We start from the raw sequence: 18,851 nt of genomic DNA on the forward strand, positions 1-18,851 counted from the left end.
AGTAAGTCGTGTCTCAAGTAGATTTAACGCGTCGTTGCAATTACCTAACCATGGTTAGGTTATATTACGCAAAGTGAGCGTGAAAAGTGACGCTAGCTTAGTATGCCGCGTCTCAGTTCTCTTTAACGTGTTGTTCCTATTAACTAATTATGGTTAGGTTATATTACGAAAAGTGTTTATGAAAAGTGACACTAGATTAATATGTCGCGTCTCAAGTCTCTTTAACGCGTCGTTTCGATTACCATGCTTATCTCGCGTCACAAGTCACTTTCACGCGTCGTTCTGAATACCTAAGTATGGTTAGCTTAAATTACGTAAAGTTTCATGAGAACTGACGCTAGATTAGTATGTCGCGTCTCAAGTCTCTCTAACGTATCGCTCCTATTTCCTAAGAATGGTTAGGTTATATTACACAAAGTGTGCGTGAAAAGTGACGCAAGATTAGTATGTCACGTCTCAAGTCTCTTTAATGTGTCGTTCTTACTATCTAAGAATGGTTAGGTTATCTTACGCAAAGTGTGCGTGAAAAGTGACAATAGATTAGTAATTCCCGTCTCAAGTCTCTTTATTGCGTCATATCGATTACAATGCTTATGTCGCGTCACAAGTCTATCTAAGGTGTCGTTCCAATTACCTAAGCATGGTTAGGTTATGTTACGCAATGTGTGTGTAAAAAGGGAGGCAACATTAGTATGTCGTGTTTCAAGTCTCTTTAACGCGTTGTTCAGATTACCTATGCATGGTTAGGCTGTATTAGGCAAAGTGTGCTCGAAAATTGACGTTAGAATAGTATGGCGCATCTCAAGTCTCTTTAATGCGTCGTTCCGATTACCTAAGATTGGTTAGGTTATATGACGCAAAGTTTGCATGAAAAGTGACGCTAGACTAGTATGTCACGACATAAGTCTCTTTAACGCGTCGTTCCGATTACCTAAGCATGGTTAAGTTATTTTACGCAAAGTGCGCGTGAAAATTTACGCTGGATTAGTATGTCGCCTCTCAAGTCTCTTTAAGCGTCGTTCGATTATCTTTTCTCGCACACTATGCGTAATATAACCTAACCATGCTTATGTAATAGGAACGACGTGTTAAAGAGACTTGAGACGCGACATGCTAATCTATTGATTCTTTTTATGCACACTTTGCGTACTATAACCTAACCATGCTTAGGTAATCGGAACGATGCGTTAGACAGACTTGTGACGTGACATAAGCATGGTAATCGAAACCACGCATTAAAGAGATTGGAGAAGCGACATACTAATCTAGCGTCACTTTTCACGCAAACTTTGCGTATTATAATCTTACCATGCTTAGGTAATCGGAACGACGAATTAAAGAGCCTTGAGGCGCGACATACTAATCTAGCATTACTTTTCACACACACCTTGCATAATATAACCAAACCATGTTTAAGTAATAGGAACGACGCGTTAGAGAGAATTGAGACGCAACATACTAATCTAGCGTCACTTTTTCCGCACACTTTTCGTAATATAACCTAACCATGCTTCGGTAATCGGAACGACGCGTTAAAGAGACTTGTGACGCGAGATAAGTATAGTAATCGAAACGACGAGTTAAAGAGACTTGAGACGAAACATACTAATCTAGCGTCACTTGTTACGCACACTTTGCGTAATATAACCTAACCATGTTTAGGTAATTGGAATGACGCGTCAAAGAGAGTTGAGTCTAGACATACTAATCTAGCGTCACTTTTCACGCACACTTTGCATAATATAACCTAACTATACTTAGGTAATAGGAACGACGTGTTAAGAGACTTGAGACGCGACATACGAATCTATTTATCCTTTTCACGCACACTTTGCGTACTATAGCCTAACCATGCTTAGGTAATCGAACAACGCGTTAGACAGACTTGTGACGCGACATAATAATTTAGCGTAACTTTTCACGCACACTTTGCGTAATATAACCTAACCATGCTTAGGTAATCGGAAGGACGCCTTAAATAGACTTGAGACACGACATACTAATCTATCATTACTTTTCACGCACACTTTGCGTATTATAACCTAACCATGCTTATGGTAATTGGAACGACACGTTAGAGAGACTAATGACGCGACATAAGCATGGTAATCGAAACGACGTGTTAAAGAAACTTGAGACTCGACATACTAATCTACCGTCACTTTTTCACGCACACTTTGCGTAATATAACCTAACCATGCTTATGTAATTGGAACGACACATTAAAAGCCTTCAGACGCGACATACTAATCTAGCGTCACTTTTCACGTACACCTTGCGTAATATAACCTAACCATGCTTAGGTAATCAGAACGACGCCTTAAAGAGACTTGAGATGCGACATACTAATATAGCTTCCATTTACAAGCACACTTTGCTGAATATAACCTAACCATTCTTAGGTAAACGGAACGATACATTAAGGAGACTTGAGACACGGCATACTAATCTAGCATCACTTTTCACGCACTCTTTGTGTAATATAACCTAACCATTGTTAGGTAATCGGAACGACGCATTAAAGAGACTTGAGAAGCGACATACTAATCAATTGTTACTTTTCAAGCGCATTTTGCGTAATATAACCTAAACATGCTTAGGTAATCGGAACAAGGCGCTAGAGATACTTGTGACGCGACATAAGCATGGTAATCGAAGTGATGCGTCAAAGAGACTTATGACTCAACATACTAATCTAGTGTAACTTTTCACGCAAACTTTGCATAATATAACCTAACCATGCTTAGGTAATCGGAACGACGCGTTAAAGAGGATTAAGACGCGACATACTAATCTAGCGTCACTTTTCACGCACACCTTGCGTAAGATAACCTAACCATGCTTAGGTAATCGGCAAGATTAGTTAGATATAGACTGGATACACGACATACTAATCTATTGTCATTGTTCACGCACACTTTGCGTAATATAACCTAACGATTCTTAGGTAATCAGAACGACGCGTTAAAAAGACTTGACACGCGTCAAACCATCCTATTGTTATATTTCACACACACTTTGCGTACGTACTATAACCTAACCATGTTTAGGAAACAAGAACGACGTGTTAAATACTTGTGATGCGACATAAGCATGATAATCGAAACGACGCATTAAAGAGCCTTGAGACACGACATACTAATCTAGCGTCAGTTTTCACGCAAACTTTGCATAATATAACCTAACCATGCTTAGGTAATCGGAACGACGCATTAAAGAGACTTGAGATGCGACATACTAATCTAGCGTCAGTTTTCACGAAAACTTTGCATAATATAACCTAACCATGCTTAGGCAATCGCAACGGCGCATTAAAGAGACTTGAGACGCAACATACTAATGTAGCGTCACTTTTCACGCAAACTTTGCATAATATAACCTATCCATGCTTACGTAATCGCAACGACCCATTAAAGAGCCTTGAGAATACTAATCTAGCGTTACTTTTCTCGCACACTTTGTGTAATATAACCAAACCATTCAGTGGTAATCGGAACGACGCGATAAAGAAACTTGAGACGCGAAATACTTATCTAGCGTCACTTTTCACGCACTCTTTGCATAATATAACCTAACTATAAGTGTAATTGGAACGTCGCGTTAAATAGACTTGAGACGCGACATACTAATTTAATGTCATTTTTCACGCACACTTTCCGTAATATAACCCAACCATGCTTAGCTAATCGGAACAACGCTTTAGAGAGACTTGTGACGCGACATAAGCACGGTAATCAAAACGAGGCGTTAAAGAGACTTCAGACGCGGCATACTAATCTAGCGTCACTTTTTACGCAAACTTTGCGTAATATAACCTAACCATGCATAGGTAATCAGAACGACGTGTTAATGAGACTTCTGACGCACCATACTTATCTAGCGTCACTTTTCACGCCACTTTGATATAACCTAACCATGCTTAGGTAATCGGAATGACGCGTTAAATAGACTTGAGACGCGACATACTAATCTAGCGTCACTTTTCGAGCATGCTTTGGGTAGTATAACCTAACCATGCTTTGGTAATCGGAACGACGCGTTAAATAGAATTTATACGCGATATACTAATCTATAGTCACTTTTCACGCACACTTTGTGTAATATAACCTAACCATGCTTAAGGTAATTGGAACGATGCGTTAAAGAGACTTGAGGCGCAACATATTAATCAATTGTTACTTTTCACGCGCACTTAACCTAACCATGCTTAGGCAATCGGAACGACGCGTTAGAGAGACTTGTGACGTGACATAAGCATGGCAATCGAAACGACGCGTTAAAGAGACTTGAGACGCGACATACTAATCTACCGTCACTTTTTGCGCAAACTTTGCATGATATAACCATGCTTAGGTAATTGAAACGACGCATTAAAGAGCCTTAAGACGTGACATACTAATCTAGCGTCACTTTTCACGCACACCTTACGTAATATTACATAACAATGCTTAGGTAATCGGAACGACGCATTAAAGAGACTTGAGACGGGACATACTAATCTAGCGTTACTTTTCTTGCACATTTTGCGTAATATAACCTAACCATTCTTGGGTAATCGGAACGACGCGTTAAAGAGACTCAAGACGCGACATACTAATCTAGCGTCATGTTTCACGCACTCTTTGCGTAATACAACCTAACCATTCTTAGGTCATCGGAACAATGCGTTAAAGAGACTTGAGACACGACATACTAATCCAGCGTCACTTTCTACGCACACTTTGTGTAATATAATCTAATCATGCTTAGGTAATCGGAACGACGCGTTAAAGAAACTTGTGACGCGACATACTAATATAACCTAACCATATTTATGTAATCGGAAAAACGTGTTAAAGAGAAATGAGACGCGACATACTAATCTAGCGTCACTTTTCACGCACACTTTGCGTAATATAACTTGGTTGCTTAGGTAATCGGAACGCCGCGTTAAATAGACTTGATACGCGGCATACTAATCTACTGTCACATTTCACGCACACTTTGCGTAATATAACTTAAACATGCTTAGGTAATCGGAACGACGCGTTAAAGAGATTTGAGACGCGATATAGTAATCTATTGTTACTTTTTACGCACACTTTGCGTACTATAACCTAACCATCCTTAGGTAATAAGAAACACGCGTTAGAGAGACTTGAGACGCGATATAAGCATGGTTATCGAAGCGATGCGTTAAAGAGACTTGAGAGGTGACATACTAATCTAGCGTCACTTTTTATGCAAACTTTGCATAAAATAACTTATCCATGCTTATAAACGGCGCATTAAAGAGCCTTTAAACGGCGCATATAATCTAGCGTCACTTTTTATGCACACCTTGCGTAATATAACCTAACCATACTTAGGTAATTGGAACGACGCATTAGAGACACAGATTAGTGTTACTTTTCTCGCACACTCGCAATATAGCCTAACCATTCTTGGGTAATCGGAACGACGCGTTGAAGAGACTTGAGACGCGACATACTAATCCTGCGTCAGTTTTCACGCACTCTTTGCGTAATATAACCTAACCACCCATAGGTAATCGGAACGACGCGTTCAAGTATCTAGCATCACTTTTCACGCACACTTTGCGTAATATAACCTTACAACACCTAGGTAATCGGAACGACGCGTTAAAGAGACTTGTGACGCGATATAGTAATATAGAGTCACTTTTCACGCACACTTTGCGTTATATAACCTAACAATGCATTGGTAATCGGAACAGAGCGTTAAAGAGACTTGTGGCGCGATATAATAATCTAGCGTCACTTTTAACGCACACTTTGCGTAAAATAACCCGCTTTAAAGAGACTTGTGACACAACATACTTATATAGCGTCACTTTTCAGGCACACTTTCCGTAATATAACCTAACCACAAATAGGTAATCCGAACGACGCGTTCAAGAGATTTGAGACGCGACATACCACTAATCTAACATCACTTTTCATGCTCACTTTGCGTAACATAACCTAAGCACACTTATGTAATCGGAACGACGCGTTAAAGAGACTTGTGACACGACATACTACTAATCTAGCGTCACTTTAACGCACACTTTGTATTATATAACCAAACCATGCCTAGGTAATCGGAACGACTTGTTAAATAGACTTGTGACGCGACATAGTAATCTAGAGTCACTTTTCACGCACACTGCATAATATAGCCTAACTATGCATAGGGAATCAGAACAGCGCGTTGAAGAAACTTGTGACACGACATACTAATCTACCGTCACTTTTAAGGCACACTTTGCGTAATATAACCGAACCATGCCTAGGTAATCGGAATGACGCAATAAAGAGACTTGTGACGCGACATACTAATCTAGCGTCACTTTTCACGCACACTTTGCGTAATATAACCAAACCATGCTTAGGTAATCGAAACGACACTTTAAAGAGACTTGAGACGAAACATATTAATCTAGCGCCACTTTTTACGCACACTTTGCGTAATATAACCTAACCATGCTTAGGTAATCGGAATGACGCATTAAAGACACTTGAGATTGGACATACTAATCGAGCGTCACTTTTCACTCACATTAAGCGTAATATAACATAACCATGCTTAGGTAATCGGAACCGGCGCGTTAAAGAGACTTTAGACACGACATACTAATCAATTGATCCTTTTCACGCACACTTTGGGTACAATAACCTAACCATGCATAAGTAATCGGAACGACGCATTAAAGAGCCTTAAGACGCGACATACTAATATATTTTTACTTTTCACGCACACTTTGCGTAATATAACCTAACCATGCTTATGTAATCGGAACGACGCGTTAAATAGACTTGAGATGCGACATACTAATCAATTGATCCTTTTCACGCATACTTTGCGTATTATAATATAACCATGCTTAGGTAATACGCGTTTGAGAGACTTTTGACGCGGCATAAGCATGGTAATCGAAATGACGCGTTACAGAGACTTGAGACGCGATATACTAATCTAACGTCACTTTTCACGCAAACTTTGTGTAATATAACCTAACCATACTTAGGTAATCGAAACGACACAATAAAGAGCCTTGAGACGCGACATACTAATCTAGCGTCACTTTTCACGCACACCTTGCGTAATATAACCTAATCATGCTTAGGTAATAGGAACGACGCGTGAAATAGACGTGAGACGCGACAAATTAATTCTGTTATCATTTTTCACGCAACGTTTGCATAATATAACCTAACCAAGTTTAGGTAATCAGAACGACGCGTTAAAGATACTTTAGACGCAACATACTAATCTATTGTCACTTTTCATACACACTTTGCGTATTATAACCTAACCAAGCTTAGGTAATCAGAACGACGTGTTAAAGAGACTTGAGACGCAAAATACTAATCGAGCGTCACTTTTCACGAACGCTTTGCGTAATATAGCCTAACCATGGTTAGGTAATCGGAGCAACACGATAAAGGGAATTGAGACGCGACATACATTATGTCACTTTTAACGCACAGCTTGCGTACTATAACATAACCATGCTTAAGTAATCGGAATGAAGCGTCAAAGAGACTTGAGACGTGACAAAATAATATATTGTTACTTTTCACGCACACTTTGTGTACTATGACCTAACCATGCTTAGGTAGTCAGAACGACGCATTAGAGAGCCTTGTGATGCGACATATACATGGTAATTGAAACGACTCGTTAAAGAGACTTGAGACGCGACATACTAATCTACCGTCACTTTTCATGCCAACTTTGCATAATAACCTAACCATGCTTAAGTAATCGGAACGACGTATTGAAGAGCCATGAGACGCGACATACTAATCTAGCGTCACATTTCACGCACACCTTGGGTAATAACCAAACCATGGTTAGGTAATCGGAACGACGCGTTTAAGAGACTTGAGATGGGACATACTAATCTAGTGTTACTTTTCTCGCACACTTTACGTAAACCTAACAATTCTTGGGTAATCGGAACGACGTGTTAAAGAGACTTGAGACACAACATACTAATCTAGTGTCATTTTTTACGCACTCTTTGCCTAATATAAGTAACCATGCTTAGGTAATCGGAACAACGCGTTTAAAGAGTTTTGAGACGCGATATACTAATCTAGCGTCACTTTTCACGGACACTTTGCGTAATATAACATTAGCATGCTTAGGAAATCGGAACGACGCGTTAGATAGACTTATGACGCGACATACTAATCCATTGTCATTTTTCACACATACTTTGCGTAATAATATAACCTAACCATATTGAAGTAATTGGAACAATGCGTTAAATAGACTTGAGACGCGACATACTAATCTATTGTCATTTTTCACGCACACTTTGCGTAATATAACCTAACCAGGCTAGCGTTAACGTGTCGTTCCGATTACCTAAGCATGATTAGGTTATATTATGCAAAGTGTGCGTGTAAAGTGAAGATAGATTAGTATGTCGCGTCTGAAGTCTCTTTAACGCGTCGTTCTGATTACCTAAGCATGGTTAGTTTATATTACGCAAGGTGTGCGTGAAAGTGACGCTAGATTAGTATGTTGCGTCTCAAGGCTCTTTAATGCGTCGTTCTGAGTACCTAAGCATGGTTAGATTATATTACGCAACGTGTGCTTGAAAAGTGACGCTAGATTAGTAAGTTGTGCCTCAAGTATCTTTAATGCGTCGTTTCGGTTACCATGCTTATGTCGCGTCACAAGTCTCTCTAACGCGTCGTTCCGATTACCTAACATGGTTAGGTTATATTACACAAAGTGTGCGTGAAAAGTAACAATAAATTCGTAAGTCGTGTCTCAATTATATTTAACGCGTCGTTGCAATTACCAAACCATGGTTAGGTTATACTACGGAAAGTGAGCGTGATAAGTGACGCTAGCTTAGTATGTCGCGTCTCAGTTCTCTTTAACGCGTTGTTCCTATTAACAAATTATGGTTAGGTTATATTACAAAATGTTTGCATAAAAAGTGACACTAGATTAGTATGTCGCGTCTCAAGTCTCTTTAACGCGTCGTTTTGATTACCATGATTATCTCGCATCGCAAGTCTCTTTAACTTGTCGTTCCGATTACCTAATCATGGTGAGTTTACTTTTTCGCAAAGTGTGTGTGAAAAGTGACGCTAGATTAGTTAGTCGCGTCTCAAGTCTCTCTAACGCGTCGGTCCTATTTCCTAAGAATAGTCTGGTTATATTACGCAAAGTGTGCGTGAAAAGTGACGCTAGCTTAGTACGTCGCGTCTCAAGTCTCTCTAATGCGTCGTTCCGATTTCTAAGCATGGCAAGGTTATATTATGCAAAGTTTGAGAAATAAGTTACGCTAGATTAGTATTCTCAAGTCTCTGTAACGCGTCGTTTCGATTACCATGCCTATGTCGCGTCACAAGTCTCTCTAACCCGTCGTTCCGATTACCTAAGCATTGTTAGGTTATATTACGCAACGTGTGAGTGAAAAATGATAATAGATCAGTATGTTGCGTCACAAATTTATTTAACGCGTCGTTCCGACTACCTAAGCATGCTTAGGTTATATTACGCAAAGTGTGCGTGAAAAATGACAATCGATTAGTATGTGGCGTATCAAGTCTATTCAACGCGTCGTTCCGATTACCTAAGCATGGTTAGGTTATATTACGCAAAGTGTGCGTTAAACGTGACGCTAGATTAGTATGTCGCGTTTCAAGTGTCTTTAACGCGCCGTTTCGATTACCATGCTTAAGTTGCGTCACAAGTCTCTCTAATGAGTCGTTTCGAATACCTAAGCATGGTTAGGTTATATTACGCAAAGTGTGCGTGAAAAGTGACGCTAAATCAGCATGTCGCGTCTCAAGTCTCATTAGCGCGTCGTTCGGATTACCTAAGCATGGTTAGCTTATATTACGCAAGGTGTGCGTGAAAGTGACGCTAGATTAGCATGTCGCGTCTCAAGGCTCGTTAACGCGTCGTTCCGATTACGTAAGCATAATTAGGTTATATTACGTAAAGTGTGCGTGAAAAGTGAAGCTAGATTAGTATGTCGCGTCTCAAGTCTCTTTCACGCGTCGTTCTGATTACCTAAGAATGGTTAGGTTATATTACGCAAGGTGTGCGTGAAAGTGACGCTAGATTAGTATGTCGCATCTCAAGGCTCTTTAACGCGTCGTTCTGAGTACCTAAGCATGGCTAGGTTATATTACGCAACGTGTGCTTGAAAAGTGACGCTAGATTAGTAAGTCGTGTTTCAAGTATCTTTAATGCATCGTTTCGATTACCATGCTTATGTCGCGTCACAAGTCACTCTAACGCGTCGTTCCGATTACCTAAGCATGGTTAGGTTATATTACGCAACGTGTGCTTGAAAAGTGACGCTAGATTTATAAGTCGTGTCTCAAGTATCTTTAATGCGTCACTTTAACGAGTCGTTACGATTACCTAAGCATGGTTAGATTATATTACACAAAGTGTGCGTGAAAAGTAACAATAAATTAGTAAGTCATGTCTCAAGTATATTTAATGCGTCGTTGTAATTACTTAACCATGGTTAGGTTATATTACGCAAATTGAGCGTGAAAAGTGACGCTATCTTAGTATGTCGCGTCTCAGTGCTCTTTAACGCGCTGTTCTTATTAACTAATTATGGTTAGGTTATATTACGAAAAGTGTGCATGAAAATTGACACTAGATTAATATCTCACGTCACAAGTCACTTTAACGGGTCGTTTCAATTACCATGCTTATCTCACGTCACAAGTCACTTTAACGCGTCGTTCAGATTACCTAAGTATGGTTAAGTTATATTACGCAAAGTTTCATGAAAACTGACGGAAGATTAGTATATCGCGTCTCAAGTCTCTCTAACACGTCGCTCCTATTTCCTAAGAATGGTTTGGTTATATTACGCAAAGTGTGCATGAAAAGTGACGCTAGCTTAGTACGTCGCGTCTCAAGTGTCTCTCCAATGCGTCGTTCCGATTTCTGAGCATGGTAAGGTTAAATTACGCAAAGTGTGCGAAATAAGTTACGCCAGATTAGTATTACGCATCTCAAGTCTCTGTAACGCGTCGTTTCGATTACCTTGCCTATGTCGCGTCACAAGTCTCACTAACGAGTCGTTACGATTACCTAAGCATGGTTAGTTATATTACGCAACGTTTGCGTGAACAATGACAATAGATTATAGTATGTTACGTCTCAAATCTATTTAACGCGTCGTTCCGACTACCTAAGCATGCTTAGGTTATATTACGCAAAGTGTGCGTGAAAATGACAATAGATTAGTATGTGGCGTATCAAGTCTATTCAACGCGTCGTTCCGATTACCTAAGCATTGTTAGATTATATTACGCAAACTGTGCGCTAAACGTGACGCTAGATTAGTATGTCGCGTTTCAAGTGTCTTAAACGCGTCATTTCGATTACCATGCTTAAGTCGCGTCACAAGTCTTTCTAACGTGTCGTTTCGAATACATAAGCATGGTTAGGTTATATTACGCAAAGTGTGCATGAAAAGTAACAATAGATTAGTATGTCGCATCTAAAGTCTCTTTAACGAGTTGTCCTGATTACCTTATCGTGGTTAGGTTATATTACGGAAAGAGTACGTGAAAAATGACACTAGACTAGTATGTCGCATCTCAAGTCTCTTTAACGAGTCGTACCGATTACCTAAGAATGGCTAGGTTATTACGCAAAGTGTGCGTGAAAAGTGACGCTAGATTAGCATGTCGCATCTCAAGGCTCGTTAACGCGTCGTTCTGAGTACCTAAGCATGATTAGGTTATATTACGCAAAGTGAGCATGAAAAGTGAAGCTAGATTAGTAAGTCGCATCTCAAGTCTCTTTAACGCGTCGTTCTGATTATTTAAGCATGGTTAGGTTATATTATGCAAGGTGTGCGTGAAAGTGACGCTAGATTAGTATGTCGCGTATTAAGGCTCTTTTTATCGCGTCGTTCTGAGTACCTAAGCATGGTTAGGTTATATTACGCAACGTGTGCTTAAAAAGTGACGCTAGATTAGTAAGTCGTGCCTCAAGTATCATTAATGCGTCGTTTTGATTACGATGCTTATGTCGCGTCACAAGTCTCTCTAACGCGTCGTTCCGATTATCTAAGCATGGTTAGGTTATATTACACAAAGTGTGCGTGAAAAGTAACACTAAATTTGTAAGTCGTGTCTCAAGTATATTTAACGTGTTGTTGCAACGCGTCTCTGTTCTCTTTAACGTATTGTTCCTATTAAATAATTATGGTTATGTTATATTAGGAAAAGTGTGCATGAAAAGTGATACTAGATTAGTATGTCGCGTCTCAAGTTTCTTTAACGCGTCCTTTCGATTACCATTTTATCTCGCGTCACAAGTCACTTTAACGCGTCGTTCCGATTACCTAAGTATGGTTAGGTTATATTATGTAAAGTTTCATGAAAACTGACGCAAGATTAGTATGTCGCGTCTCAAGTCTCTCTAACGCGTCGCTCCTATTTCCTAAGAATGGTTTGGTTATATTACGCAAAGTGTGCTTGAAAAATGACGCTAGCTTAGTACGTTGCGTCTCAAGTCTCTCTAATGCGTCGTTCCGATTTCTAAGCATGGGGTTATATTACCCAAAGTGTGCAAAATAAGTTACGCCAGATTAGTATTACGCATCTCAAGTCTCTGTATCGCGTCGTTTCACCATGCCTATGTCGCGTCACAAGTCTCTCTAACGCGTCGTTCCGATTACCTAAGCATGGTTAGGTTATATTACGCAACGTGTGCGTGAAAAATGACAATAGATTAGTATGTTGCGTCTCAAATCTATTTAACTCGTCTTTCCAACTACCTAAGCATTGTTAGGTTATATTAGGCAAAGTGTGCTTAAAAAATGACAATGGATATTAGTATGAGTCTAAAGTCACTTTAACGAGTCGTTACGATTACCTAAGCATGGTCAGGTTATATTACGCACAGAGTGCTTGAAAAGTGACGCTAGATTAGTATGTCGCATCTCAAGTCTCTTGAACACGTTTTCTCGATTTCCTAAGAATGGTTAGGTTATATTACGCAAAGTGTGCGTTTTTCAGTGACGCTAGATTAGTATGTCTCGTCTGAAGTCTCTTTAACGCGTCGTCTGGATTACCTAAGCATAGTTAGGTTATATTACGCGACGTGTGCATGGAAAGTGACGCTAGATTAGCATGTTGCGTCTCAAGTCTCTTTAACACGTCGTTCCTATTACCAAAATATGGTTAGGTTATATTACACAAGGTGTACGTGAAAAGTGACACTAGATTAGTATGTCGTGTCTCAAGGCTCTTTAACACATCGTTCCGATTACCTAAGCATGGTTATATTATATTACGCAAAGTGTGCTTGAAAAGTGACGCTAGATTAGTATGGCGCGTCTCAAGTCTCTCTAACGCGACGTTCTGAATACCTAAGCATAGTTAGGTTATAATACGCGAGGTGTGCGTGAAAAGTGACGCTAGATTAGTATGCCGTGTCTCAAGTCTCTTTAACGCGTCGTTTCGATTTCCATGCTTATATTGCATCACAAGTCTCTCTAACGCGTCGTTCCGATTTCCTAAGCATGGTTAGGTTATATTACACAAAGTGTGCGTGAAAAGAAACAATAAATTAGTATGTCGTGTCTAAAATATATTTAACGCGTCGTTCCGATTACTTAAGCATGGTTAGGTTATATTACGGAAAGTGTGCGTGAAAAGTGACGCTAGAATAGCATGTCGCGTCTCAATTCTCTTTAACGCGTTGTTCCGATTAACTAAGCATGGTTGGGTTATATTACGAAAAGTGTGCGTGAAATGTGACGCTAGATTAGTATGTCGCATCTCAAGTCTCTTTAACGCGTCGTTTCGATTACCATGCTTTATCTCGGGTCACAAGTCTCATTAACGCGTCGTTCTGATTACCTAAGTATGGTTAGGTTATATTACACAAAGTTTGCGCGAAAAGTGACACTAGATTAGTACGTCGCGTCTCAAGTTTCTCTAACGCGTCGTTTTGATTTCTAAGCATGGTTAACAAAGTGTACAAAAAAAAGTGACGCTAGATTAGTATTACGCGTCTCAAATCTCTGTAGCGCGTCGTTTTTTATTACCATGCCTATGTCGCGTCACAAGTCTCTCTAGTGCGTCGTTCCGATTACCTATGCATGGTGAGGTTATATTACACAATGAGTGTGTGAAAAATGACAATTGAAAAGTAGGCCGCGTCTCAAGTCTATTTAACGCGTTGTTCCGATTACCTAAGCATGGTTAAGTTATATTACGCAAAGTGTGTGTGAAAAGTGATGCTAGATTAGTACGTCGCATCTCAAGTCTCTCTAATGCGTCGTTCCGATTTCTAAACATGGTTAGGCTATATTACGCAAAGTGTGCAAAACAAGTGACGCTAGATTAGTATTACGCGTCTCAAATCTCTGTAACGTGTCGTTTTGGATTACCATGCCTATGTCGCGTCACAAGTCTCTCTAACGCGTTGTTTCAATTACCTACGCATGGTTAGGTTATATTACGCAACATGTGCATGAAAAGTGACGTTAGATTAGTATGTCGCGTCGCAAGTCTCTCTAATGCGTCGTTCCGATTACCTAAGCATGGTTAGGTTATATTACGCAGAGAGTGCGTAAAAGTGACGCTAGATTAGTATGTCGCATCTCAAGTCTCTTTAATGCGTCGTTCTTACTATCCTGAACCACATAAAAGGTACTGAACCAGACTCCTACTAAGCCAAGCTCTATCCCGCAAATCTGGAGTGAGAAGAATATTGGACATTGAATCTTGGCTTAACCATATCCCTATACCAATGTAAGCTAGGGACAAAGAAAGATTCACTCTATCTTGAAGCAAGTGACTGGCCTCTGAGCTTTGCTTCGTACAGCTGAAAATAACAGGAGATTCTTTCTTCATGAGATGGACGAATTAAGGAAAGTTTTGAAGCCATTTGCGCGGGAGTGGAACCGATAAGTGTTAATCGGGACTATCAAAATAGAGCCTTTCCTTTCCCAAGAAAGGGCTATGCTATAAGAACAGAAAGAAAGGGCTGGGGAAACTAACCAGAGAAGCGCCCAATCTATCGGGTTCAATGTCTATGATTGGGATGAGTTGTACCTTGTCTTGGAAATCCAGCTTTTCTTTTGGAGCTTTTTAGGCCTTTCTCTCTCTAAGCTGACGTTTTGAGCTTAGGGTGGACACAAGGTTTTCTTACTTCTTCAATTCCACATATAGATCTCCTGTGTCTTTCGGATGGTTTCAATGCACAGGAACAGGGTAGTCAAGCCAAGCTTTTCTGTCAGCTCATCATGTGTGTCACATATGGCAGAAGTCAGCAGCCGAAGCCAAGGTCAATAAAAAGAAGGTCAACACTCTTATCAACGGATTGGGAAACAAAGGAAGACAAAGAAAATCTTTAAGTAAGCCATAGCCCTTTGATCTCCGCATTCACTGCCGGTTCACGGATCATTAGAATTATCCAAGCCCAAGGTACGAGCACCGTGTGCGACTTACCAGTTTTTATGATCCACTGGGAGAAGAAGGATTCAGTAAAAAAAAGAAGAAAACTGACCAACGCTAGAAAACAGCCTGAACCAGATTCCTAATCAAAAGTTTTGTCCATCCTTAGCCTTTCCGATAGGCTTCTTACCCTCTAGGATAACTTCACCCGGGTAGACTCGCATATCTCTCTTCTCAGAATTAGTAGAATCATACTACTCTACCCGGAAATAAAGATTAGATAGGTCCAGGTGCTGTAGCTGATGTCGAATAATAGGGAATACCTCACATTCGAAGAGTCCTTAAAAAACAATTTGTCTATTCGGCCCTCTTGAACAAGAAGTCCTCTAGACCCGGGATGTGTAGCAGTAAGAAAGACTAATGATCACATCCGCAAGTATTCCTCTCCTAATATCCCCTCTCGCCCCTCACCTCATCCTACGACGGCAGTAGTTGCGGAAAGTCGAGAAGACAAAACCCAATAAGAATTGCATAAGATAAAGATCAGGATCTCTCCTAAGAGAAGAAGAAGCAGCGGCAGAGCAGATAGACTTGAATCTATTAGGGGTGGTTTCTCAGACATAAAGAAGTAGCAATTTTGAAGCTTACAAGATAGGAACTGGGTGCACGTAAAAAGAAGCTAGGTTGGCATTTGTCGGTAAACAAAACAAGAAATCTAGAACTGGGTGTACCTAGTCTTTTAAGAGGGGAGGCTAGGTTCAGACGGGTCTGGTTTCCTGTGGGTATCTAGAAGAAAGACTAGGTAGCAGCAAAGGTAAAGCATATATCGATACGGGACAACAAGAAGACCAGATATAGATAGATCTGCTCTTTCACCCCCAACCTCCCAAACAAAGCTTCCCTTCCCTTTAGCTTACCTTCTCTAAAACTTTGATTTATATCTGTAGCCCGAACTAAGTAAAGTAAGGGCTTTGCCCCGGTGAGAAGGAAGCGGGAGACGAGCCCATTGGAAAGATAGGACCGGTGGAGGTAGGTGCAGGAGTAGAAAAAAAAGTAGCAGTTCCGCTTTCTTTATCTTTATAGAGAATTCCCTTGCGCAATTAATCACTGAATCTATATTAAGTATGGGCTTAGTCCTGCCCTTGGCCATTCTCGTGGCTTTTCGGGCTGGACGGTTACGGGGGTGAAATACCGATAACATGGAAGAACGCTTGGGAGACTTGGCGTTCGACTCTGTCAAGGAACAAATATGTGATAAGCTTGAAGCTTTGTTCCATTTATATGGAAATATGAATAGCGCCAATGATTTTAAATTCCCGGGAACCATACAGCAGGTCGCTGCACACATCCACCTAGATGTGGAAGATCTAGCTGTTCTCCAACATATATATTTAGTCTTAGTCAACCACGGTATACAAAGCCCGCACTTTATACAAGCCCTTGAGTATGTTAAAAATTTCGGTGGTATGTAAGTCATCGATTCCAATACGATAAGGCTTTTCTTTTTTTCGGTATGCCGCTCCGCGAGCAGAGCGAATGAACATAAATCCAACCTAATCTCATGAATATCCTTCGCCCGTTATCTCCTCATCTTCCTATTTATAAGCCACAGCTTACTTGGACGTTTCCAATTTTCCATAGAATCTCCGGGGCTTTCCTAGCCACTATAGTTTTGTTTTTTTTATCTTCTTTGTCTGAAAATAGGTTTGATTTGCTTCACCTATGAGAATTTCTATCAGTTCTTATTTTTTTCATCAAAGCTCATCCTAATCTCCGTCGAGATTACTGTCTTAGCCGTGTCATATCATCTGTATAATGGGGTTTGTCATTTATTGACGGATTTTTCGGGATTTTTCTTTCTTAGAATTGGCCGAAAAAGAAGAAACGCTATGGATACCATGACCGATCACCATCGATAAAGAAGAATCTTTCTAAAGAACTTCGAGTCAGCGGGGCCTTCAAGCATCCAAAATACGCCGGGGTTGTAAATGACATAGCCTTCCTGACGTACTAGAGTTATAACATTTGAATTTCTCTTACATTCCACGTTCACGAAATGGATCCTATCAAATATTTCACATTTTCTATGATCATCTCTATTTTAGGTATTCGGGGAATCCTCCTTAATAGAAGAAATATTCCTATTATGTCAATGCCAATTGAATCAATGTTATTAGCTGTGAATTTGAACTTTTTGGTATTTTCCGTTTCTTCGGATGATATGATGGGTCAATCATTTGCTTCATTGGTTCCAACGGTGGCAGCTGCAGAATCTGCTATTGGGTTAGCCATTTTTGTTATTACTTTCCGAGTCCGAGGGACTCTTGCTGTAGAATTTCTTAATAGCATTCAAGGTTAAAGATGACTCCTAGAGAATTACCAAAATACGAAGGTCTCTTCTCCTTTCGTTCTCTTCTTTCTTTTTTCTTTTTACTTGGTTGGCAGGGTCAGGGCCTTTCTCGCTGGGCGAGCGCATCCGATTCTAAAGTCCTTTCCTAAACCACTTCCCGTTCAGTTGCTGAAAGATAGAGAGAAGCTTTCTAAATGAAATTGAGTTCCACGAATATGCAGGCTAGAAAGATGTTATTTGCTGCTATTCTATTTATTTGTGCATTAAGTTCGAAGAAGATCTCAATCTATAATGAAGAAATGATAGTAGCTCGTTGTTTTATAGGCTTTATCATATTCAGTCGGAAGAGTTTAGGTAATACTTTCAAAGTGACTCTCCACGGGAGAATCCAGGCTATTCAGGAAGAATCACAGCAATTCCCCAATCCTAACGAAGTAGTTCCTCCGGAATCCAATGAACAACAACGATTACTTAGGATCAGCTTGCGAATTTGTGGCACCGTAGTGGAATCATTACCAATGGCACGCTATGCGCCTAAGTGCAAAAAGACAGTGCAAGCTTTGTTATGCCGAAACCTAAATGTTAAGTCAGCAACACTTTCAAATGCCACTTCTTCCCGTCGCATCCGTCTTCAGGACGATCTAGTCACAGGGTTTCACTTCTCAGTGAGTGAAAGATTTTTCCCCGGGTGTACGTTGAAAGCTTCTATAGTAGAACTCATTCGAGAGGGCTTGGTGGTCTTAAGAATGGTTCGGGTGGGGGGTTCTCTTAAGAATAAAGAAGATTAATAGAATCTAATTCATTTCATGCTAACAGAAGAGCGGATCCAATACCAAGACGACTTCTTTCTCAGGAAGTCCAGCAAGTACTTGATAAATTAAAGGTTGGGGAGCCCCCGTTTTCTTCCAGAAGAAGCAGGAGCCTTGTGCATTGATTATCGGGCGCTCAACAAGGTAACCTAGCCATCAAGAACAAGTATCCACTTTAATTGCAGACTTCTTCGCCCAGAAGCACGAGATACTTCTCGAAGTTGGATCTACAGTCGGGCTACTACCAGCTGCGTATCGTGGAAGGAGAGCCAAAGACGACCCGTGTGACAA

General features: G+C 40.3%; 2 protein-coding genes across 2 annotated transcripts; both read left to right on the plus strand.

Moving 5' to 3' along the window:
* The first annotated feature begins 17,331 nt into the window (after positions 1-17,331).
* Positions 17,332-17,794, plus strand: LOC126660888 (NADH-ubiquinone oxidoreductase chain 4L-like). Its single transcript, XM_050354591.2, has one exon. The coding sequence runs from the start codon at positions 17,458-17,460 to the stop codon at positions 17,758-17,760; it is 303 nt and encodes a 100-aa protein (XP_050210548.1). The 5' UTR covers positions 17,332-17,457; the 3' UTR covers positions 17,761-17,794.
* A 23-nt stretch (positions 17,795-17,817) lies between these two features.
* LOC126660887 (ATP synthase protein MI25-like) lies at positions 17,818-18,595 on the plus strand. The gene has a single exon (XM_050354590.2). It carries the CDS (start codon positions 17,946-17,948, stop codon positions 18,537-18,539), a length of 594 nt encoding a protein of 197 aa, XP_050210547.1. The 5' UTR covers positions 17,818-17,945; the 3' UTR covers positions 18,540-18,595.
* Positions 18,596-18,851: the final 256 nt, after the last annotated feature.

This window comes from Mercurialis annua, linkage group LG8 (assembly GCF_937616625.2).
Source record: "Mercurialis annua linkage group LG8, ddMerAnnu1.2, whole genome shotgun sequence".
NCBI classification, from domain to species: Eukaryota; Viridiplantae; Streptophyta; class Magnoliopsida; order Malpighiales; family Euphorbiaceae; genus Mercurialis; species Mercurialis annua.